Genomic DNA, 27444 nt, shown 5'->3' with positions numbered 1-27444 from the left:
GCTTCCTAGGCAACTTCGTTGGTGATCCAAATGGTGGAGTTTCATTGCCCGTGTACTTTTTAATAACATTTTTATTCCACTTAAACTGATGTTGCAGCCATTCTTCTTGCAGTGATTTCTAATGACAGAAACACTAAAGTGGGCGTCATAAAGACCGCAACATAGCCTTCCCAAAACCGGCTTAGCTTGGGTGGCATTTTGGTCATAGAGCGGAAACCTACACACTTGGAAACAAATTTAACATAACACTCACAACAATGGTCCTGCTTTGTGCGTAATTGTCGTCCGCGCGGAAAAACAACTCCGTTCCCAGGAAGCCACTGCACAATACTGCAGAACGCCACGAGCCAGGTCGGGTGAGTCCATTCTGACCGGGAGGGGAGGGAACGAAATCGGCCAAACGTAGGCTGAACAACCTCTGTAATATGTTCTATTGCATTCGAAAAATAGCACTTATCAAAAAATAACACTTTCATTATCATTAATAAAACGTTCGTTTATTCTACAAGAATTTCTATACTGTTTGATATATGTTATATGTCAGATATAATACATATTACCTAGTAAGTTATATTATATATATATATATATATATATATATATATATATATATATATATATATATATAGCAAAAACAAGTTCAGAAAATTGTAAATAAAATGCTATATTTCGTCCAAATTGTTCTGAATCAAGGTTTGAATTAATAGATTCATTAAAAATACATTTAAATTGTGACGTTTTAACAGCATTCTATTTTCTTCCTCTTTTCTGCTCGTTTGTAGAGACGAGATTTGAAAAGACACTGTTGTGCTACTGAAAAGTTGTAAGCAAAGCATATTTCCTTTTACACTTATCAATATAAGGTTTCACTACGGAAAATTTACACGAAGATGAAAGAGAGTTTTGTACTCGCAGAAGCACTTCGAAAACTTTATGACAAAATGTACAAGTTGTATTCACGCAATTCTATTCCCCGATGTCTGCCATTCGATTATTTTATGATTGAGTCAATTCTTTACTTGCAAGTTAGTGGAGAAGAACCGTGGTAAAGTGTGAAATTCACGTTTTCCTAGAAATATGTTCACGGTTTATTTTACATATATGTAATTTATGTTATGGAACTATCATTACAATAGTGCAAGTATCGTGGCAGATGATTTTATGACAGAAAAGAAATATTAAAGAATGCTGAAAATGTAAAATTCCGATTATCCCAGGTTGAAGATTATATTTTGGATTCATACAGGAACATGCATTGCATTAAGTTGTGCAATGTATAGAAAATACAATGTACATACAGTATATCAGTCTGAAATAATTAAACAAATAAAGGAAACCGCAAAGTAAAACACGAATGCAGTTGTGGACTTTATTTTAAGATTGGTGTATCTGAGAAAATAAAACAAATATGAAGCGAAGATATCAAATTTCCTATTTTTTATCGGTGCAAGTGTGATTTATATTAACACTAGAACGCATATATCAGGTCTGACAGACCCCATAGAGGTAATTAAAGTGGTTTGTGGTATAATAAATCTGCATCAAATCTTCATCTTTCGTGACGTCTTATATTTAAATGTGATTTTGTATCTTACGTAATTTTAGTCTTATGCAAGCAACAATTTCCAAGATTTCTGTTATTTTGTATCACTCGCCAAGTTTCCATACCTGGATTCTCTCAGACCCCCCAACATTGTTTTTAATGCTATACATGAACGTTACTAGATAAATGCATTTTATTGCCATATAAATATAGATTTAAGTTTTTACAGGTATTTCATAAACTGCGTTGATGAATTAACTTCATTTTAGATCATAATACTCGTCCATGAAACGAAAACTCATCTATCTTCTAGACTATAAAGAGAACTGATTGCATTTGTTTTGTCATTTTCTCTGTGTAACCCTTTTGCTGTAAGTTTCTGAGATTTTCAACGTATTTATGAACCTTCTTGCTAATAGCAAACCTCTTTTATTCATAATTTTAATGGCGTGGCAGAAGTGCTCTACTACGTGGCAAGTTTGTGTTACAATATTACGTGTGAGTGTAATTTGGTTTTAGTTTCAAGATACGCCGACTAGCCAGTAAAAATGAGTTCAATAAAAAAAATAACACCGAAGGTTCACTGAGTCGAGAAGATAGTAACTTTAGTGAAGTTGTGTCTGAGTGGCTTGCAGAAGAAGGAATTTTTATCTTCTGACGAAAGTCCTGAAGATAGTCATGAGGAGAGTGATGCAGGATACTTCGAAAACGCAGAGGATATGTGATCCGTAATAAATAGTACAAGTGAAATTGAATTTTCAATTGGCAACGAAACTTGTTTTCGGATTCAGAAGCCGGTGAATAAGGTATTTTTACCGGAAGAGATTACAGTATACCTACTACTCACAGTCAGACTCGTTAACACAATGTGCATCACACATAACCGGACAGCAAGCGGCATCAAAACAACTACCCCACAGGGCGCATAGAAGTATTTTATTACACAAGATATATTTGATGACATTTTGATTAGCACAAGGTATGTTTGACATTGCACAAATCTTGAAGGCCATGGCTTCAGAAAAAAAAGGAAAAGATGATAACATGTTACTCCCACGAAGCTATATGTTAGGTGAATCCTATATTTCTTACAATAAACATATAGAAATTTTTTGTTGTCAAAATGAGTGTGGATATGTCAAAATAGCATTAGTACTAGTAGGGTTTTAAGTCAAATTGCATTCAAATTATGCCAAATATTGTATATTCATAAATACAATGGGAGGCCCACATGAGCTTTGAGAAGGGGGCCCCGGCCCCCCAGGATCGGCGGCCTTGCCTGCAGATATCGATGTTTTCTCATAAATTTCTCCCTAGTTTTGGTTTCAAGGACGGTAACCGGAGAAAGGCATGTTTTTAGGACACTCGAATCAGCAATGAAACAATTAACAAATTGCGTATATTAGACGCTTAAGCATTGTAAGTTAGTTGTAGTTATAATATTTCTCCTATTTTCATTGTTTTGTTAATCGTGCTGCGTTAAGAAGTAAATAATACATCAAATTTGCGACTTTACATTAACAGAATTTCCTGTATTGTAGCCATATTGTTTCTCTACATTTTCATATTCATAATGAAATATTATGGTTCAATTTCCACCCTGTGGTTCTTACTGTGGCAAACATACAAGGAAAATGATCCAGATCAAAACGTAAATCTTAAGGATCTAGGGCCATCTTTTTGGACTTAGTCTCTGGAAGGTGGTCAAGGTTCTTGTGCAGAGAAGTGTAAAAATGTAAACTGAAACCAGTTTAAAATAAAATTAAAAGATAAGTTGGATCAATAGAAATGTCCCTAACATACTGTTAAGCAATAAAATTATAACAAGTGCCTGGACCATACTAAGTATTTTATATATATATAAAATTAAGAATACATTCTATCAACACAAAGCACTCCTTTTGCCATTGCAACCAGTGCAGTTCAAAACTAAAGAAGGATGAATGCAATACATATATAAGATGAAAATAACTCTGTACTTACACCTATTCTACCTTGGAATGAGTATTTAATATTTAAAGCATTTCCCACAGTTTCTGGAATATTCAGTTCAGACGAAGAACAATATTTTCCATTTCCTAAAAATGGAGAATGCTCTGAATGGCCATTCCTCAACTGAAAAGAAAAGAATTATTACTGATAACCAATTGTGAGTATCCTAGAGAATATTAGGCATTCCTTATTCATACGAAAAGAAATTGGTCTTGTATGTAAATTATATATGTTTTCACTTAGTCATCGCAACATTTTCATAATAATATCCTCTACCATACACAAAATCTTTCCGTCTGCGAACGAATTAAATAATGCACATAAACATTGTTGAAATACATGCATCCTTTCTTCCTGTTTATCTTAAGCTACATTCTCCAGTTGTCACAAACGACAACCAGCATTGAACTGAAGGTTAAACTTTCCTGCTAAATTGAGGATGATTCTGCAAAATGATTCTTACTTACTTCTCTTTAATCCTTGCAGTTTATGGTATGCTTGCATATATTCGCTTTAAATTAAACTGAAGTTTCGGTTTGTGTACAAATAACTCACAACGACAAGAAAATAGAAACGACTACCAACAACCTGTGATCATTTCTAAAGGAACCGCGATGTGCTCAGTCAAGAAATTCCTTACGGATTATGTCTCCCGCAAAACGTGTGCTACTATTGTTTTCGCTATAATACTGACAACTACATGTGTTAATATTTCCCCTGGGCAAATCTGAAATCATCATTGGTCACACCGATCAATCTAAAGTACATTCTGTATGTTAGTGGCAATATGATACAAGATCTGTTTAATGCTGTAATCGTGCTTTAAAAAAAGATATATTCAACTCTATCGTAGAAACATAACAATCCCTCGTTCTATATTACTATTTTTCTGTTCCTTGTTATGAATACTGAACGGAACAGGTGAAGAATTGCTCGTATACATGGTATATTGTGCCAACTTGTTTTCTGACATAGATTCCACACTATTCTTTTTAGTTTCTTATTTGCAAGTAAGCAAAAGTTGGCGTAAAGAGTATTCGGCTGCAGCGTCGGAGTGACCAGCTCGCGGGCTGATGCGCCCTCCTCAATGAATGGTTTATGCCCCCTACTGGCAACGGCATCTGGGTCGAATATAGTGAAGTGCCACTTGATTGTTTTTCTGGACATTGAATCCACAGAGTTAAAATAACCTATCTCTGAGTACTCTATATCTGTGATTGTACCATTTTCAACTATTTAATTTGGATTCCGGGTCCAAATTTGTATATATATATATATATATATATATATATATATATATATGATTCTATGTCGGTGTTCTGCACATTTTAAGTTAGTAGCACTGTTATCCCGGACTCGAAGGTCTAAATCAGAAATGTTTGTTATAACATTTCTTTTCAAACGTAAAAGTTATAAAATACCCTTCTGGCAAATTTAATGATTCAGCACGGTACCTGTGATTCCCGACCATATTCACACATGGTGTTATGCCCGTTTTCAACCTTGTAATTTGAGATACGGCGCAATCTCTTCCAGCTTCCATATCCTTCTGTGGATTACTACATGAAACACAAACATTTCTCAGAGTTCTACAAGCACCTTAATATGTTTATACAACAGAACTCTTCTGCACGTATTGTTGCTATTGGAATGGTTAGCTGGAACAGTAAGTAATGTAAGTACGTAAGTACGTACTGCCATGCGCAGAAAATATTGCGCGTATACTGTAACTCACAATTTTTCGCAATTATTCCATTTTCCATATGTTTATTGGTAAAATTCAGTTATTAGGACGTGGAGATAATAGAAAGCAATCCATCTAAGGAGATATTTCCCAAAAAATATAATAAAATAATAAAAATATAAGCAAAAAACAAAATTATGTTCGGTTTTGTGTATACTGGCAATAATGTTTTCGAGGGAATTTTTGGAGTAGCACAGCACGATTGCAGAGGGAATAACAAGATTAGTAGGATAAGAGCTGAACCAAGGAACTGGAAATTGGAGTAAAATATTGCATTTATTGGCTTAAATCTAGGGTGTAAATTGTCTGCCAAATATAAATTAGCTTCTGTAAGCAAGATGTTATACGGAAATATATAAACAAAGAGAAAAACTGTTGTCTTAAGTTTGGAAGTGACATGCTCTATAGCCATGAGCATTTATTTCTTAAGAAAAAGATAGGCAACAAAATAAAATCTGTGTGGGCAAGTGGGTAGAGTGACGGACTAGTAATTCTTATACTGTTTTGACACCAGATCGAATCCCATCCGGTCCTGTTCATTTTTTTTTCTTTACAAAACATTGTAGAAAGTGTATAATTTTTATGTTAATAAAACTGAAACAATACAATTAGGAAATAACTTTTTGTTTCCTCTGATGACGTATTTATTTAGAATTAGTGTACTATTAGTAATACCGATTGCTTTCAGTTTATGGTGGTGTATAGCTTTCTTTATCATCCTCTTTTCTTAAAAAAAAAAATTGTCTCCAATAAAGTATGAAAAATATATATAGTCAGAAACAGACATCTTAGTATCAAACGTGATTTATCGTGACGAAATAAACAAGTTTCCCGTTATTAAAAAAGAAAACTATAGAAAATCATTGAATTTGGTCTTAAGTTTTTATTATGCTATATATATTCTTTATAAGACTATACTTTATAAGGCAAGATGAGTGATCATACCCTCAAATTTAGCTAGTGAGTGAAAGATGTTTTCGGCACAAATATTTTACAGGTTTAGGTGCATGAAACACCAATACGCCATGGTCTTGACCTTCGTTTATTTCACATTATTATCCGACATATCATATCAGGTAAAAAGCAGCATCAATCGGCAAGAAGAACTGCAAGTTGTGTCTTAGTCTGTCTTTCATGCTTTGGACTCGATCGCCTAGCACGCTCGTCTATACCTTGACTCATACGTCTATCATTCAGTGCAGGCACATATCCAGCTTTTCTTTTCGGAGGGGACCCGACACGAATCCTCGTAAGCACGTAATTCTAATGTTTCAAAAATATCAATAATAATAATAATAATAATAAAAATAATAATAATAATAATAATGCAACAGTTCTGTATTTCTCTTAAACGTTTCTTACTTGTCATTTATGAACCGGTCAAACTTAATTCTAACTCACACGAAATCAAAAAATATTTTCTAGAGACATGTAAGGAAAACTGTCTGCTACGTATATCACATAACAAAAATAGCAAATGGCAATGAGTGTATCGTTCTAATACAGTAATGTTATAAACAGACCGGAAACGAAATTGTAATCCCATTTAAAAGTGTTCTTTAATTCCACCTGGTATCAATGGCATTACGGTATATTCTTACAAGTAACACTTCCCAAGTGTAACACTCCGATTTTGATAAAATTTGACAGGCAGATACTACACATAAAATAAACGAATACATGATTTTTTATTTTCTGCGGAAAAACTGTTTTACGGGGGCAAAAGCACTCACCCAAAATTTTGAAAGTTGACGCCCGAAAGACAAAAACAAGTGGATCAAAATGTACGAAATTGTGCACAGATATGGCGGACGTAAAATGAACGAATACATGTTTTGTATTTTCCTGGAGAAAACGGTTAGGTGGGACACAGACCCCTCCAAACCTTTGATCATGAAATATCATAAGTGCTAGTAACAATATGTCTGATGTGTGTAAAGAACGAAGAATTCCGATGACACTTTGTGTATGGACAATACGCAAAAACTAAACGAATGCCTGTTTTAGGGGACAAAATCCCCCATCCAAAATGATGAAAGTTGACGTCCGAAAGGCAAGAAGAAGTGAACCGAAATGAATGAAATTGTGCACAGATACTGTAGACGAAAAATGAGGGAATATGGGTTCCGTATTTTCCTGAAAAAAAGAAAAACATTTCGGTGGGACACAGACCCCTCCAAAACTTTGATCGTGAAATATCAAAAGTGCTAATAACAGTATGTCAGAAGTGCTTAAAGGACATGAAGAATTGGAACGACACATTGTGTAGAGTCAATACGCAAAAAAAGGTTTATTTTCTGCGAAAAATTGGTTTTAGGGGGCAGAATTCCCCACCCAAAATTTTGAAATAGTGCACAGATATTCTAGATGTAAATTGAGGTAATTGTGTTTAGTATTTTCCTGGAAAAAAGCGATTGAGTGGGGCACGGACCTTCTAAGCTGTTGATTAGGAAATATCAAAAGTGCAAATAAGTATATATACGTCAGAAGTTCCTAAAGAGTATGGGGAATTGCACCGAAACTTCGTATAGGGACAATTTGCAAAACAATAAATGAAATGCATTTTAATTTGTATGAAAAAACAGTGTTGAGGCCTAGAGCCCCTCCAAAACAAAGTTAATATTACCGTAAAAGTGCAGGAAGGAGTGGACCGAAGCAAATGAAATTGTGTGTAGATATTGTATAGATTGTATGTAAAATAAGGACTTTCGAGTTTTAAAGATGTCCCTATCAATTTTGGCACATCAACAGCAAACAGGAAATTAATCGGCACGTGTTTTTGTTTATGCGGAAAAACATTGTAAGGGTTAAAGTTGCCTCGTGAAATACTACAAAATACGCTATACTGTTTGTGCTTGTTGTTGATCTGCCAAATTTGAAGAAATCTGATGGAGACACTTGTGAAACACGAGAGGCTTTATTTTTCATGTCCATTATCTACAGACAATTTCATTCGCTTCGGTCCAATCCTTCCGACACTCAACGCCTCGGTCCACTCAAAAGGTTTGTTTCTCTTTTCAGGAAAATACGAAGCAAATATTTCCTCATCTTACCTCTACAACATTTGTGAACAATTTCATTCAGATAGGTACATTTTTCTTGCCTTTCTTGCGTCAAATTTCAAAATTCATGGGGGGGACCTTTTGTCCTCTAAAACCGTTTTTTCGCAGGAAATAAAAAAGCCGAATTTGTTTATTTTCTGCTTATTGTCCTAACACAAAGTTTTGTTCCAATTCCTCATGTAAAGTTAGGCACTTCTGACATACTGTTATTAGCACTTTTGATATTTCATGATCAAAGGTTTGGAGGGATCTGTTCCCCACCTAACCGTTTTTTCCAGGAAAATACAAAACACGTATTCCCTAATTTTATGTCCGCAATATCTGTTCACAATTTCGTTCACTTTGGTCCACTTGTTTTTGCCTTTCGAGCGTCAACTTTCAAATTTTGGGTGAGGGCTTTTGCCCCCTAAAACCGTTTTTCAGCAAAAAAATTAAAGAAATGAAAAAGCACTTATTTGTTTATTTTATGTATAGTATCTACCTGCCAAATTTTATCAAAATCGGAGTGTTACACTTGGGAAGTGTTACTTGTTAGAATTATAACAACAAGGCATTGTCCACAGTTTGGACACTGACTCAAAGTAATCTGACATAAAAAAAAAACCTCAAAAGGGAAAAAGTAGGTTTATTAAAAAGTGCTTGAGGTTTGGTAAGGGACAGCTTCCAGGACCTCACGCTGGATACGTCACTGAGTCAATGCATTATATTTGTTTCTTGCAAAGATAATAATTATATGCATAATGTGTAAAATTATATCATAGTTTGACTTTTTATAGGTCTTTCCTTAACACATCCATATTATCCGGCGTTCTGCCTGCCTGTTTTATGTCGGATAAGCGAGACTCTACTGTATTTTCAGATAGCATATACACAGGAGCTAGAGGTCTGCACGGGCCGGAATTTTTAGAACGGACCCGGCCCGTCCCCTTTAATTTATAATCTATAGGCATTAGCGGATTAAGGGCGGAGCCAATGGATCCCAGGGCCCCCAGCTCAGGGGGCTCTTTAAAATCCCTCTGTTTAATACTTACGCTCGCGGTATCGCTAGATTTAAGTCTTTGCATCGGCAGCATTTACCTGTTAATAATGAATGCAATTATTTAATTGTTAATAATGAATTTAACTAAACTAATTATTGTAAACTTGGAGCACATTCAAATATTACAGCATAGTTCTCGGTAGTTCCATAAGTAATTTCAGAGACCACGGTGTTTCAGTGGTAGAGCGTTCACCTTTGGTGCATGGAGTCCTTGGTTCGATCTATGCTCGCGCCAAGTGAATCTTGTGCTGGACAAACACTGTGTGCGTGGGTTTTCTGGAGGTTCTCCCGTTTTATCCCACTTTTTTCATTCCACCATTTCATTCATTTCTTATCATCACTGTCTCCTTTAGCCTATCCGGCATAATCGTGCGACGTAAAACTTAAAAATTTCATTTCAAATCATTTCAATCAAAAAACAGTTGCAGGAAGAATGTAATTTCGAATAAAAGAAACTACTATATACAATTCTGAGTATATTATTCTTTTATGAAATTCTCGCGAACCTTATTTCTAAATTGAAGGGTAAGAAGACTAAATTCATTCTCTTATTATTATAGATCCATTTCAATTGAAGCAGTTGGAATAGTTGGAAAATAATAATAATAAAAAAAAACATATCCTACATTCCAGTGTGCCACAATCGGTATAACGCGCCACACTGGTGTGTCCAGCAAAGTGAACAGTGTGACGCAAACTTTTTCCTATTATTTGCAAGAATATTTGTCGAGTTCCTGTTATTTATTATTATTATTATTATTAATATTATTATTATTATTATTATTATTATTATTATTATTATTATTATTAACGATTTTTCCATGGATCAGCTGTTTGTATACGGTTAAGCAACCACAAGTATCACATTGAAGGAATGAGTGTAATTATTTACTTTAATAGTAATACAAAAGTCTATTTGCTTGTATATTCTACCGGTAATAACTGCATCCGTCTAGAAAGCTAGGAGTAACAACAAAGGGATACCAAGTTGTGACCACACACCGCCCCAAATCGTGGGTGCCACAAGTTCTCTTCTACGCCTTAGAACAATGAGGACTGTAGCGTTCAGGGAGAGAGAGAAACAACTTAATTCCATTGCAGTTTTATGGTTATTAAATGTTAACTTATATTTATAAATTATGTAAGTGATCGTATCGTTTTCTGTTTATTATTATTATTATTATTATTATTATTATTATTATTATTATTAATAATAATAATAATAATAATAATAATAATAATAATAATAATAATAATAATAATTCTTATTATTTTACATTTCTTAATACGTTGATTGCCATGTGTATGGAATTCCATACACACGGCTGTCCTGTACAGTAAAGCGTGATTATTTTCCATACGCTAACAATGTAGATATTCCAAGTTTGTTGTGTTCGTTCTATAGGTGTGTATGTAATTAGATACATATGGCGTAGAAATCAAAATTTAATGTCCATGCCACGTATATGCAAAACCATACACAAAGACATTTATGAACAAAGACATTGAGTTTGAGTTTAACGTCTCGTTCAGCAATGAAGCTATATGAGATGTCGGCCTACTGATTAACGTGGATTCCGAACCACGTGAGCTCTCGCCGGGAATCGAAGCCGGGTCTTCCACGCCAAAGGCGCGTACGCTAACCACTAAGGAGCTTATGAACAGAGTCATTTATGAGCTAAAACAAAGGCGAAAACAAAGATGTGTGATGTGATTTTGAGTTTATCGTCCCTTTCAGCAGCGAGGCTATATGAGACGTGGACCTACTGATTAACGTGAAATCCGAACCACATGAGCTCCCGCCGGACGAAAACAAAGACCTTTAGAACTGACAATTGTTTGGACATTCCAGTCTTACCTACCTAATATTAACAACCTTTCTACGATAATTTCGTAACATTGTATTATTTCTTTTGTTGATTAGCTTGGTTAGGCTTATTTAAACACTTTCTTCTTTGCACCGACGTGTCACATCTCTTGGATGAAGATACACTAGCTCTCACTGGAAATCTAATCCAGAACCAATGCACTTGAACCATTTGACCACAACAAGGCACATTTAAAAAGAAGTTTCGATTTTGTTCGGAAAATTGTGATTAGGTGTAACATTTAAAAATATATTTAAGAAAGGGTACGGAGTAAACGCACTGTACTTTCTCGCTCGAATTTTTTACACTGACTTATGTTAGGCTGCAACTGTTATTGAAACATTTATTTGGGAAATTGCGAATAAAATAATGTTTTGGAAAACTTTGCTAGAAGAAACTTCAGGCCCAAAAGTAAAGTACCCATTGGTTATATTTCCGTTAGAAATAACTCGATCCATATATTAGAATTATAAAGGATATAATTGTATGTGGACTATAAGCAAAAGCGTCTGAGTAATTTCTGAGAAAATTATGCAAAAATTCACCTCCCAAGAATAAATTATCCCTTGTGGATCTTTTCAGTACAAACGAGCTATGCTATATTGTTAGTGTTTACATAAAACATTTATTCATGAAATACGAACACAATCGCCTGAGTCGTTCTTGAGAAAATCGCAGGGTAAAACTTACTGTCATAAGTAATATACCATTTCTAGATTTTCCGGATGAGGGAATTATACCATATAGCTAGGTTATTTATGTAACACGTATTTATAAAATATGAACAACAAACATCTCCTCAGTTGTTTTTAGGAAGGTCATCGGGAAAAGCTTACCCCCAAAGGTAAACTCTTCTATCTGTAATTTTGACAGTATATCGAGTAATTTTTAAGCAAATCGTCGGGAAAAATTTCACTGTCAAAGTAAACTATCTCTTTTGGATTTTTCGTTTCGGAACAAGCGAGTTATACCATACTGTAAGATTATTACAGAAAATATTTTTACTGAAATTAGAACAAATTTGTCTCAGTTATTACTGAGACAATTGTCCAAAAAAAAAAAAAAAAAAAAACCCTTGAGAAAACCACTTCTTCTGTATGTTATCGGAATAAACTATTTATGCTCTATGTTAGTTTATTAATGAAATATTTCTTTACGAAATATGAACAAAATTGCCTGAGGCGTTAATGGGAAAACCATCGGGGGAAAGCTCACCCTAAGATTAAGCTACTCCTTCGAACGAGTTGTCATATTGTTAGGTAATTAATGATACGTTTATTTATGAAATGTGGTTGAGAAAATTGTGCAAAAAGAACGCATACCATACAGTAAATTACATCATATATATTATTTCAGAAAAATTATTCATATGTGGTGGAGATTTGTTAATAAAATATATATTTATCAAAAGTAAATAAAATCGTCACAGCTTTTTTTTATTTGAGAAAATTGAATTATTTTAAATTTTAATCCTTCAGTAAATTACCCTTGCTTTTAGGTGTAGAAGGACATAAAGTTCGAAACATATTATGTTATTAAAACGTTATGTCTAGAATTCGGTGCAGATACGTTGAACAGTATGGCCTCTATTTGAGTGCGTGTAAAAGCGTGACGAACCGAGAGACAAATAGATGGACAGACATAGAAAAATCATTTTTTTCGATATGTAGGAGCCATGTAACTTGAATTTATTAAAATCTGGTATTCGGTTTTTATAACTATCACCAAATTTCTTTTTTCGTCGCTCGAATGTGAAAACGAATAGGCCTACACCGACACGTAATGTGATAATTTGTAATCCGAAAAATTTAATTTGTTATGTTTAATGTGTGGTTACTCTAGAATAAAAAGCTTATGCATGTTACATCATTTTATTATCAGTTTTCCACGCTACTGTATAATTCGGTACGATTATAGTTAATATTAATGGCATCTTTTGGAAGCATTCGCGTTCCTCACAAAGAGAGCTGTAAAATTTAGTTTTGTTTAAAAAAAGCACTCTTGATTTTTTTTTCACACAGACTTGCATTTGTTGCACTTGTGGATATGAAACAAAAGGAGAGAGAGAGAGAGAGAGAGAGAGAGAATCAATACTTTAAAAAGAAACACACACACAGAAACACTAGAACAGTTTTTTTTTCTTCATGACAACGAGCTATCGCTGTGACTGTGTTCCTCACGCTGTGTGTAAAGCTGCAGGTTGCTCTTGTTTTGTTTTTTTTTCCTGTTCCTGACTCACAGACACTCGCAGTGAGTTGAAACTGTGTAAAAACGGAGAGAGAACGGTTAAGCATACCATACCATAAACTAAAAACAATCGCTATTAGTAATAAATAGTAAGCTAATTCTAAATAAATACGTCATCAGAGGAAACAAAAAGTTATTTCCTAATTGTTTTGTTTAAGTTTTATTAACATAAAAATTATACACTTTCTACAATGTTTTGTAAAATAAAAAAAATTGAACAGGACCGGATGGGATTCGATCTGGTGTCAAAACAGTATAAGAATTACTAGTCCGTCACTCTACCCACTTGCCCACACAGATTTTATTTTGTTGCCTATCTTTTTCTTAAGAAATAAATGCTCATGGCTATAGAGCATGTCACTTCCAAACTTAAGACAACAGTTTTTCTCTTTGTTTATGTATTTCCGTATAACATCTTGCTTACAGAAGCTAATTTATATTTGGCAGACAATTTACACCCTAGATTTAAGCCAATAAATGCAATATTTTACTCCAATTTCCAGTTCGTTGGTTCAGCTCTTCTCCTACTAATCTTGTTATTCCCTCTGCAATTGTGCTGTGCTACTCCAAAAATTCCCTCGAAAACATTATTGCCAGTATACACAAAACCGAACATAATTTTGTTTTCGCTCATATTTTTATTATTTTATTATATTTTTTGGGAAATATCTCCCCAGATGGATTGCTTTCTATTATCTCCACGTCCTAATAACTGAATTTTACCAATAAACATATGGAAAATGGAATAATTGCGAAAAATTGTGAGTTACAGTATACGCGGAATATTTTTTGCGCATGGGAGTACATTTGGCCGTTTTTATTATTGGGCGGAAGGTAGAGCTGCTACAGAGAGCATATCAAAGCCAGTCTTCGTTGAACTTGTGATTACACTCTTCCTTATTGATAACACTAGTTAACAAATTTAAACTTTTTTTTTGTTACATGAGAAAAATCACCTGATCTTAAAGGGACTTTTTGCGCTGAATTCGAATATGCACTCGGTTTCTCTTCATCACGTACAGTTTTCCCGTAACAGAGGGATTTTCGGGAAATTCCCTCAAAAATTTCCCTTTTTCAGATATTTTATTCTCCTAGCTCTTGTCCCCTTACATATTACATAGAAATTATACCTAAGTATACCTTGATTTATATTTAATAAACCCTAAAACTTTCGTAAAAATCGCTTTGTTCTTTCTAGAGAAATAAATATATTTGTACGTATACTGTGTGCACTGTTTACTGCACCTGATAGTAATGGTTTCAGATCTCCTGAGTTGGGGTAAAAACGATTTGCTTTATTACTACAAACACAGACATAAAAATGAAAATTACCATAGTCAACAACACACTTGTATTGCTCTCTGTAAATTAGAAACGTGTATAAAAATAGAATGTACTTCCAACGTATATTTTTTTAAACGTACAGTATATATATATCTTAATACATATATATACAATTCTCGAAGTTTTTTGTTTTGTTCATGAAATGGTTATCAATATTTGTTATCAAATGTAACAGAATGCAAAAGAAAGAAAGAATGGAATACAGACTCATTGTTGACAACAATGAACTAATGCAGTCTGAATTTTCCACTACGGTATCGTTTCCTTCCTCCCCCCGCGCATTTCTTTCTTTCTTGTGTTCTTGACACCTGGTGAGGGAGTTTTGTACATTTTTATATTGACGTGTGGTATAACACTACTTCACTTTCAAAGTTGTCTTTGCTGCTAAGAGTGCTTTCATGTTTGATCTTATCGGCATTATACCCAAGTAAGACCAGAAGTTTAGTTTGTGATCAGTACAATGGCGTCAAGAGGACGGCGTTCGTGTGTTAACTCACCAAATAGTTTTTGTTATGTGTGGCCAGTTTGTAGTTAAAGGACAGTGTAGATCCATTACGCCATCGGTGAAACTAGCATATTATATATATTTCGGATGTCGTGTGGGAGATCAGGACAAAACTTGGGCACCCAACATAATTTGTGCGTCGTGCTACGTCACTTTACTTGCATGGGCCCAAGGGAAACGGAGGTTCATGAAATTTGCTGTACCAATGGTGTGGAGAGAACACACCAACCATCTGGATGATTGTTATTTTTGTCTCACAGTAGTTAAGGGACATTCTAAAAAAAGCAAATACACAATAAGTTATCCCAACGTTAAATCCGCAATTAGACCTATTCCGCACGGGGATGAACTTCCACTTCCCGAGCCCCCTACCAACTGGGAAGAGATATGGCCAAAAGACTCTGATGATGATCATGACCTTGATGAACCATCGACATCAACATGTACATCCAAGGATCAAACGTTCATCCCTGACTGTGTTCGCGAGCCACATTTCATCCGGCAATGTGAACTTAATGACCTAGTCCGTGATTTGCACCTGACAAAACAAGAGGCGGAACTTCTGGGATCAAGGCTCCAGCAGTGGAACTTATTGGATGCAGAAACGAACATATCAGTGTACAGGAAAAGGCATGTTCAATTTTCAAGCTATTTCTCAATGCAAGATAATGTGTGCTATGTACGGATATAAATGGGTTGATGGCGGAGCTAGGAATTCCTTACGTTCCAGAAGAATGGAGGTTATTTATCGACGAGTCAAAGGTCAGCCTTAAAGCTGTCCTTTTACATAATGGAAATAAAAAAAACCTTCTATACCACATGCGCACTCAGTGAAGATTAAGGAATCCTATGACACCATGTCAACTTTGCTAAATCTTATAAATTACAAGGACCATTGTTGGCAAATATGTTGTGATCTCAAGGTAGTTGGTATTTTATTAGGACTGCAGTGCGGTTACACGAAGTACCAATGTTTTTTATGTTTATGCGATAGCCGAGCTGATGACAAACATTATGAAGTGAAGGAATGGGAACCTAGAGTGAATTACGTACCTGGAGAATGCAACGTCAAATACGCTCCTTTGGTAGATCCTAATAAGATATTTCTACCGCCACTTCGTATCAAGTTAGAACTTATGAAAAGCTTTGTCAAAGCCATGGACACATCTGGTGAAGGTTTCAAGTATTTGCGAGATAAGATCCCTAACCTGAGTGATGCTAAGATTTCAGCGGGAGTGTTTATTGGTCCCCAAATTAGGAAATTAATGCTTGGTGATAGCTTTGACAGCAAGTTAAACAGTGCTGAGCTAGCTGCCTGGACAGCATTTAAGTGTGTTGTGCGCAACTTTCTGGGCAATAACAAAGCTGAGAGTTACACAGAAATCGTACAGGACATGATACAGAAATACAAAGAGTTGGGTTGTAGGATGTCTTTAAAAATCCACTTTTTGCATTCCCACCTCAGCTTCTTTCCTGCTAACCTAGGTGCTCTCAGCGACGAACAGGGGGAAAGATTCCACCAAGATATAATGGCAATGGAGAAAAGGTACCAGGGACGATGGGATCCTTCAATGATGGGGGACTATTGTTGGGGTCTTGTTAGAGAATGCAACTTTTCTTACAAAAGAAGGAAGTAGTGTACGTTTTTGTAACCCAATGGAAGTTTCATATATTGTGATAGTTTTGATTGTCTTTTCATGACCTTTTGGTACATTTGTATTTATTGTTTATTGTAAATTGTCACACTTGTAAATTATATTTTATTATATTTTATATATGTGTTTGTGGTAATAAAGCAAAACGTTTTACCTCAACTTAAGAGATCTGAAAGCATTACTATAAGGTGCAATAAACAGTACACACAGTATACATACAAACATATTTATTTCTCTAGAAAGAATAAAGCGATTATTATGAAACTTGGAGGGTTTGTTAAATATGAATCAAAGTATACCTAGGTATAATTTCTATGTTAGTATATGCAAGGGGACAAGATCTTGGGGTGTAAAATAAACGAAAAGGGAAATTTTTGAGGGATTTTCCCAAACATCCCTCTGTTACGGGAAAATCGTACGTGATAGAGAAAAACCGAGTGCATATTCGAATTCAGCGCAAAAAGTTCCTTTAAGAACAGGTATTTCCTTTTATGTAACAAAACCTTTGTTAACTAGTGTAATTCCAATGAATTCAATCAAAAAGTTCGCAATGATACCCTTTCATTGTTGAAGAAGTTTGTCTTCTACGAAACAAGCTTAGTGACATAATGTTTTTACTAATATTTCAAATTACTAGTCTGCTCTCAGATTACCTTCAAAGTAAGAATCTTGGTCGTGTCCAACTTTGGAAGTTCATTTCCGCTGCACAGGATGGCTTAAATAAAGCAAGAAGTAAATTTGACACAGTTAGTCTTGCAGCAAAGACTTTTGTAAGAGTAGTGTCGGAAAAGATTAGTGTAGAGTAGAAAAGTGTCCTTCACTTGAAGATTTTTGGATTGAGAAAGAGCTCCCGAAAAGAATAGTACCTAAAGTAAAGAAAATGAGTGGTGAATTGGCATCTCATGAAATCATAAGGAATACAGAAGAGGAAAGTTTTAAATTATGTGTTTTCAATGTTGTCCTTGACCAAATTAAAGTATGACCAACCGGGTTTCAAAACACAAAAACCTGTTTTAGACTTGGCGTGATCCAAGGTAGTTATCTGATTTGAAAGATGAACTGCTCTCAAATGCAATGAGCAAAATTTGTAAGTTAATTCCCAGCATAGATAAAGGGGAAACGTATCGACGATGCAAATCATTTGTTGAGGTTTTGGCGAACGTATCGCAAAGAGGTGTTCAGAGTATGATAGTGAAGAATTAACTAGTGAGTATGAAGAACAAACAGAATGGAAAGATATTGAACCAGCATGCAGGAAATCAAATTAAAGAAACCTTTCAAGTCTTGCCTCACGAGTGCATCAAAATTATACATGAACATCGCATGTATTCTTTACGTTATACAGAGCTCTTTAAAATGTACAAATACATTCTTACGATCCCTCGTATACAAAAGGTTGTGAGCGAGCGTTTTCCAAACTTAAGATTATTAAATCTAGACTAAGGGCGAATCTCGCTCAAGACAACCTTGAATTTTTTCTGTTAATGCAGTGCGAAAGGGATATATTAAGCAAAGTGAATAATGGTGCCATATTTAACAAACTCTGTCAAGATAGTGTAGAATGGAAAGTACTCCTGATATAAGGGAAGAACGTCCTTGTTGCTTGTCACGTAAGCAGATCAAAGCGATGAAAGTTGAGTGCTATGTATATGTATAATATGGCATTCCATCAATAGTAATTAAGTTATCTGAAACCAAAGTGAACCACCGTAACTGCATTTTTAAGCTGTCAACAACTACGTGTAAAATTTAAAAGAAAACAGTATGTCAGATGCCACAAAGAAAGGTAGATTACCACATTTTTAGATAATTTTTTCATGTGATTTTATCTACTATTGTTTCTAAAAATGGTAATTTATCACAAATCATGAAAAACTACATACTTCCCTTGTGGTTGCTGATAGCTTCAAAATGCATTTAGTTCACTGATTTCAGACAGCTCAGTTGACGGCCCCAAAATACAAGGGATATAAGTTGTACAGACTCTTCCAATAAGGCTATTTATGTTCAGAAAAGGACTCTCTGCAGCACAATATGCTAACTAGAAGGTGCACCACATCACAGTCCACTCAAGGATCTACCGATGAGTACAGAGCGTCCTGGTTCACCTCCCAGTTTATACATTTCATTGTGGAGAGTACATAAATAAACTTTATTTTAAAATTCAGTTAGACCCTTTGATCTCCAAGATCCTCACTTTATGTTTTATTGAATGTAACGAATAAAATTATGTGGTTTCGGAACTTACAGTTTGAGCGTTTAAATGGTCTGCGAGGATATTTTTAAATTACCACTTTATATACTACTGTTGATCAGCCAGTTAATCTACATAGAATACGCATACGTAATAAATATCTCTATCGAAAACTTCTCAGTTCGACCCTGTTCGGCTGTAAGAATTCGGTAGATCTTTTTTCTAACAACTCTCATTTCCCAAATGACTTCAATCAAAACTCCTCGCAGGAAAACAAATAATTTACCCAAGAGTTTGAAAAAAAAGCTAAGCTAATTAGTGCTGCTGTGCAGAGAAGAAGGAGCATAATTTCTTTTTGAAGTTTGAGGATTTTATCAGCTTGTCTTCCCCAATATCCTACCCAATAAGATGAATTCCTACGTCCCAAGAGAAATAAACGTCAAACTTCTTAGACATAAGCGAACATACGGGGGGAAGTGTGTAAGATCAATGCCCCCTCCCGAAGTTCATATACCTTGGTACCCGAATTAAATATAGTAAGCTTGAAGAAAGTATAAACACTGTACAATGATGCAAGCATCATATTCAATATTAGACCAAATTAACCATATACTTCAAATAATATGAAACAGGTTATTTTCAAAGCAACTGTTAATTACTAAAATAAGTTTTTCCATCTTCAAAACTGATAACGATAAGCCTCGTATATTCACTTTGATGCTAGTAAACACTACGAACTTGCTAGATTTGAGTCCTCGTGTAAATCATTTGTGGATTTCAAGCGTCTTCGAGGTTTCTGTGTTCGTGTGTCTGTCGTACTGAATTAAGTAGTAAAAATGTTAAGTACACCATGAAGACAAATGCCCTGGTTGGGACGAGATAAATAAAATTATTAGCGCACGTGCATTTAATACTCGTAATCCCGGGTTCGGTTCTCGGTAAAAGCTCAGAGATTTCCCAGTATAGATCTAACACCGTGAGACAACGCGAGAGTTTCCTGAATCAAGGGGTTAAAAGCTTTCTTAAGACAGGGCAGAAATAATGGTTGCACACATCACAGGACAAACCGATAGCAGTGACCAGCAATGATTTGTTCATATCAATTTAATGGAAACACCTGAAAAAAGTCAACTTCCCGGATTAATATGACGTTGGATTACCTTAGCCCTCGAAAGAGGTCTGATAAGATAGAAATGGAGTCATAAAGGTCGTAAATAGTATATTCTGGAATACTACACCATTCCGCTTGCAATGCATCAGTCGGTGTCATCAGAGAGGATAAAGGTGGAAATCTGCATTAACTCGTATCCCCAAAACGAACCATAGACATTCAATTATGTTAGAGTCTGAAGAATGATTGAACTAGGTATGTACACAACGTAATCCAAATCTTTCTCAAAACATCGTAAACATTCCAGCTGTGTAAATGGACACATTATGATCTTGAAATATGACGTTGTTGCCAGGAAACAAGTAGACTACAGAGTGCACTGGTCCTTTCAAACGACAACATAATCACGGACAGCGATGTGATCGGTAATCATCAGCACATAACCCATTGAAAACCAGGATATTGCGGTCCACAGCATCACAGAGCCACCGCCATGTTTCATGGTTAGACATCATGCACTTCTATGGGCATCCGTCACCACAAACACGTCCACGGCTCATGAACGATGATTAATCTTACCATACGGCATGTTCGTAGCACACTCCAACCATGTTAAAGTGTTAAAGTACCTTTTTAGCGGTTTCACAGGGAAACCTAATGATCAATGGAATCTGTCATTAAGGGTTTGTATCCGACCTCTGTTTCTCTTTGGTGGTTTTGCCTGTATCTTATAGTCCTTCATTACTTTAGACACTGTCATCCTTCGCCACACACAACACAATTCTCACTTACGTCACGCTCGCACAACATAATCAAGTGCCAACAGTTTGCATGCTTTGGAAGTCAGAAATAAAGTCTATTTTTTACATTATCACTGTCTGCTAAGTTCATTGTATACTCTCGTTCTACTGCTTCTCACGTAATAGAGAATTTGTTCTAAAACACTAGCACAATAATTTGGCGCACAGTGGTCGATTTAGCGGAAAAGATGGAGAAAAATATTTTGACACAATTAATTTTAAAAAGTACAGCATATAATTTAAAATAATAATTTGTGATTTGCTACACAAGTAAAAGAAGTTCGAAATCTAAAGCTACGGCCTAACTTGCTTTCGAAGCAGACTTTACAGATTTGTCATTATAATTTTTATCTTCTATTTCTTCGGATATGCACAGGAGAGCAATCACTTCCGAAGGCTGTTTTCTATTTTTGTTTCTTTCTCTGCAAGTTCAACTAACCTTAAAATTGGCGGGTCAGAACTTACCATTGATATGTGCACGAAGTCCAAATTAGTGTCTCTTCTTCAATTTTTACATAACATTCTCTACATTTTGTGACATCTTTTGTTATTTTATTCAACGGCCTCTTGTGAACAGTTTCCAATCGTAAAATAGGTGCTTGCATATGTCAATAAGATTTTTAAGTATTGTTGGTTTTACATATCAGAATGCAATCTCATATACGTATCTCACTTTCATGTGATAAGTTTGATATACTCTTATATTAATTTTTATACTCTTTTTAGTACTTTAGAACCCCCGCTTGGTCTAGTTGCTAGTACGCTTGACTTAGGTTCGCGTGGTTCCGGGTTCGATTCCCGGTGGGGGTACAGTTGAACGACCAAAGTGGTTCGGATTCCACCATAATTAGTAGGTCCACATCTTCTTTAACCTAGGAGGCATATCGTGGGACGTTAAACTAAACTAAACCAAATCTTTATAGTACTCGTTTTAATACTTATTTAGAAAAGGGTATTAATTACTTTAAAAATTTTATATCAAATTGTTCTTAATATTGTTCCGAAACGAAAGATTAGCTCATGACCTACTTCTGTCAATTTTAAACCTTTAAACCTAAGAATCTGTGAGCAATATTTTCATCATTAGTTGTACCATTACCAAACTTAAACACATTCATCAAGGTATCTTGGATAAGTGTCTTCTTCCTTTCTAACACTTCACGGATTTTGTGACGGCATTGCCTATTTTGTTCCCAACAATTGACAATGCCAAGAAGTAATGCCAATCACATTGTTACTTCTCTGATTTCTCATCTATTAGCGTTCTACTTGGATAACTACTTATATAAATAAATACGTAGAAATACGTAAAAAAGAATCAACTTTTGAATGCACTGAAAACCAATTGGACTACAGAAACGAGTTGATGATGTACACTCATTCTTTCTGCATGGTATCCGTTTCATTATTATCCAACAGCAAAGGAACAATAGATATCTTGAATATACTTTCGCAACTAATGGCAATTTGAGCATATGTATACAGGATATATATATTATATATATATATACTGTTCATATACAGGATGTTAATGAACTAAACCGACAAACTGTAAGAGGTGATTCCTTGCACCAAAATAAGAAAAAAAGTTCATATGGACCTGTAGGGAAAAGTGCATAGTTTCAGAGCTAGGGCTGTCGAAAATCGTGAAAAAGTCAAATTTTAAGAGGCCTTATTTCGAATTCGAGAAACTGTGGGTGGTGGTCCTTATCAGCGTAACGAAGTCGTGCATACGCAGTCCAAAAATGCACACTTCATTAATGTTCAATGGATGTACATAGGATGAAATTCATAGACATGCCATCAACGGAATTTTGAGATATACTCTGACTTTATGGTTCGTCCGAAGTAGGCAAACGATAAGTCTTGATGGCAGTAAACACGGAATCCTTTGGCGCGATGTCAGAAGTGTTAAGAATTATCGGCAGCACAGTCTCTCGTACTCGGAAACACGCAAGCAGCTATGTTTTCTTTCATGCTTATAAATGAAGAAAACGTGAAATATACCGTGATGAAATACATCGCATCACACGTTATTCTGACCACAACAACAACAACAACAACAAAAAACATGGAGCTGCCGATTCCGAACACTTCCAACTTCCGTCCGAAGCACTGGATGTCCACTCTTGTCAAGGCTTACCTTCTGCCTCCTTTGGACCTTCCTTAAAATCAGAGTTTATCAGAAAACTCTATTTAGAGCATATCTGAGAATTACACCCTGTAGGGAACATGCTATACACCTATTAAAAATTAATAAAATATGCATTTTTGGATTGTGTATGCATGCCTTCCTTTACGCTGATAAGGAGCACCATCCACAGTTTCTGGAATTCGAAATAGAGTCTGTTGAAATTTAGCTTTTTCGTGATTTTGAGTTGAGTTGATTTTGAGTTTATCGTCCCGTTCAGCAGCGAGGCTATATGAGACGTGGACCTACTGATTAACGTGGAATCCGAACCACATGAGCTCCCGCCGGGAATCGAACCCGGATCTCCCGCGCTAAAGGCGCGTGCGCTAACCACTTAGCCACGGAGGAGCTCTTTCGTGATTTTGGACAGCCCTAGCTCTGTAACGTTTCGCCATATGTCCGTATAAACTTATTCTCTTACGGTTTTTCGGTATAGTGTTTTATTTCTGGAGATACGCAACGGTACGGCGCATCGGCACCTTTTTAATGAGAACGGAATATTTTCTCTTTTGTCTTAAAAAGAGGTTGAAGAGGAACTCGAAAATGCCAAGTAGTAAATATATAGTTTTATTGGAAATCAGAGTTTATATTGTTCCCTTTCAAGAGAAAGAGTTGCGAATCTTTGTTTCTTCTTGAAGTCAGTTAATTGTATTCAGGGACTAGAAATATTTGGGCCTTTCTGTCTTTCGCTCGCTGGCACGTTCTCGCGTCTCCCTTTTTAAAATTCCTTCTCACAAGGTAATATAAACCACAAGGGGCCGTCCACATATTACGTAACGCTATTTTTTTTTCAATTTTTCTTCCCTCTCTCCCCATTGTCACACTTCGTAACGCAAGGCAAAACACCTCCCTCATTCGTTACGTAACATTTTTTGATTTTTTTCACCAATTTGGCTTATTTCGGGCGTTATTACAATTTAAAGAAAACTATTTTTAATGGTAGAACTTTTTATTACAAAATGCTAGTATTCTGAATTTATTTGTAGTGTTTCCGCCAATAAATCAAAGTATTAGAAAATAGTAAACCGTAATAATATTTTAACCCCATATGATTGCTTAATTAACGATTCCTAATTCTTCAAAACTGCTTCCTGTCGTTTTCCCAAGGAGATCGCACTCATCCTTTTAGATAACCGATGATGACAATGAGAAAATACTGCCGGAAGATGCAGGTGAAATAGGATATAAAGAGCTGATATCGACCTCTTTTTTAGAGATCCAGGACACTATGTACATTTGAAGTCCGCCAGTGTTTACGATGAAAACTTCTCTTCCTCGTTGACCACAGATACAAAATGGTTGCACCGTAAAGAAGCAGGGACGTCTTGTTTTGTGAACAAGATTTCGAGCATTTTCTTTGGATCTGGACTTCAGCTTATCCCTTTTCAAATTCTTATTATTCTAAATCTGTGCGAGAATGCGAATAAACAAGATATCTTTAGAAACATTCAAATACAAAAATAAAAAAAGTATGTGATGAATATCCGACGAATTAGGTTTTTAAGTTATTATTTGGTACTGCAAATCGTGAATCGTTTCGTCGCAGAAAATATTCTTTCACCAAAAATAATTTCTTCTGTTTCATATGCAAAACCCATTAGAAGAAAAGAGTGAGTAATGATTCAAATCAAAAGATTTAAATAATATTCTCAGAAATAGCGACATGAGTGGGAACACGAAGGCATTTTCAAATGGTGAACACGATCACTAACAACTAACTCCAGAAGAGCGTGTGCCGTAAATGCAATGCTGCGATAGTTACTAAACGGAGTTTTATTGTATTGTAATACATGCAGGGTTCGTCACCAATCATGCTGGTGCCTATTGCATCTTCGAATCCCTTCTGTATGATTCAATTTATATAAACTATAGTTCGCAATTTTCCAAAATAATAGAAATATTTATTTATTTATCTATCTATCTATCTATCTATCTATCTATCTATCTATATATATATATATATATATATATATATATATATATATATATATATATAATGAAAGGGTCTATTTTTGTAACTTAACTTTTGAACCACCTGACCGATTTCGATTCAAATTTACAACATAAACGAATACCAGGCGTGGGATGTTTTTATCATTTCACTCTGAAAGTGCAGCTTGGGAGAGAGAAAGATGAGGTATATGAAAAGTATCGAAAGTGACCGATGTTAGTGTCAAATCCACAGTTTTCAGGGTCGTTGAGATAAACAGTGACACTTTTGATGCCGTTTAAATTCAAATTCAGTCCCACAACTTGGAGGAATGGGAGGGGTGACAAAAATGTTAAAAAATGAACGATATTGGTGTTGAGTTAGGCCGGCATCCAGCCCAAAAATATAGGGGGGCCGATCCAACCACATTATAGTTCATCACCATATTTTGCAAGTCTACCGTGGAAATTTTAGGGAGGGTAGCAAAAATTTAGGAGGAGGCTCCCTTGGGCCCCCGCTGGATACGGGCGTGTGTTGAATCCATAGTTTTCGGGATCGCTAAGATGAACAGTGATATTTCCGAAGTTGTTTAAATCCAAATTCAGCCCCATAACTAGGGGGAAGGGGAGCGGTGGCATATAAAAATGTTCGAAGATGACCGACATTGGTGTCGAATATATAGTTTTCGCGATCGCTGTGATTAACAGTGACACTTTCGATGCTGTTTAAATCAAAATTCAGTCCCCGTTAATACCCCTAAGGGGGATGGTGACGTAAAAATAATTGAAAATGACACGATATTAATATCGAATTCATCGTTTTTGGGGTTACTAAGTTGATTGGTGCCCTTTATGTCCAAAATGAAAGGTATTCTCTACGTATGAAAAAAGGGTATTATGCTAGTTTATTTGTAAAAATTAAAAGAACCGAATAAAATTATTTGTTTCAAAGATTGCATATAAATCTCAGAACAAAAATACAAATTATAGCAAAAAACATGTGTTGCGCAACGAAGACCTAAACACCCTCCTCATCCCCGTCACACTTCGTAAAGCAAGGCCGAACCCTTTCCTCCCCTTTGCCATGTTATGTAATACGTGGACGATTCCTAAAGGTTCTGAATCGACTTTTTTTTTTTTTTTTTTTTGAAAAACTGACTTCGAGACAACGAAATAATCCCAACAAATTTATCTGTCGCTGAAGTTCGACTAAACTGAAAGCCAGTACAAAAATTCTGTGGGGCTCCACCTCTGTATTCTCTCCGCAGAGGAACCTTTGCTCAATTCCTATTTTAATGTATCCAATTAATTGTTTTTATTCATTATTAGGAAGAGGATTAACTGAAAACATCCCCTAAGTTTTTTTTCTTTCCGCATAGAGTATCCATCACTTTAGTACAAGTTTGCGGAACATTTTGGCAGCATATTTAGTATTATGAAGAACGTACTGGATGTGTGTTGCTATTGAAATTCAGTATTTGTGGAACTCTTGATGCCTTTTGAAAACAAACAATAGCAGCTTACTTTTTCCGTTTACAAAAGAGAAAAAGCAAGAATCAAATCACTAAGGACTATTGGTTATCATTACATTTATTGTGTTATAAAATTAAGATATAAGAATCAGACGTTTCTAAAGCATCGTGATATATATATATATATATATATATATATATATATATATATAAAAGAGTTTTTACTTACAAGACCAGTGAAATGGTACGGGACATTATTATTATTATTATTGTTAATACTAATAATTATTTTATACCCTGAAAGGTATACAATTTTTTAATCATTATGAACCTAAAATCCAGCGTACCGACACCTTTATTTCTACAAATAAAACACTATGTATATATACACAGTTTATAACATTCTTATTCGTACACCTGAATTTATGAGAAAAATGTAACATATGTGTACTTTAAATTTATTATTTTTATATCTACTATGTGTATATGAGTAAAGGAGGTGTTGATCACAGATTTCAATTTAAAAACCAATACAAAGTAGTATTAAAAAATATTCAATAGTAATAAAGAAAAACACCATGTTTTCTTGCAACATTTCTATTCGTACATTAATATGACGTGTCGTGTTAATCGCAAATAATATTATTATTCACGAGTATTCTTCGTTTTGTATTGAAGCAGAGTGGGTGGTGTAGGTGACCTGTGTTAGTGGTAGCTGCAGCGCGTACTTTCCTTCGAACACCACGGA

The 27444-nt window shown here is 35.2% G+C and overlaps 1 protein-coding gene across 1 annotated transcript in view; it reads right to left on the bottom strand.

Annotated features, from left to right (window-relative positions):
* The window catches only part of LOC145683884 (cubilin-like), a 1291374-nt gene that overhangs the window by 471870 nt on the left and 792060 nt on the right, over positions 1-27444 (bottom strand). Inside the window, exon 43 of the mRNA XM_081755522.1 lies at positions 3527-3658. Within this exon, the coding sequence (XP_081611648.1) occupies positions 3527-3658 (132 nt within the window). The remainder of the gene's footprint in view (positions 1-3526; positions 3659-27444) is intronic.

Source organism: Thermobia domestica, chromosome 4 (assembly GCF_964235325.1).
Source record: "Thermobia domestica chromosome 4, izTheDome1.hap1.1, whole genome shotgun sequence".
Taxonomy (NCBI): Eukaryota; Metazoa; Arthropoda; class Insecta; order Zygentoma; family Lepismatidae; genus Thermobia; species Thermobia domestica.
The sequence above is the reverse complement of the archived record's forward strand: the minus strand, read 5'-3'. Positions and strand labels throughout refer to the sequence as shown.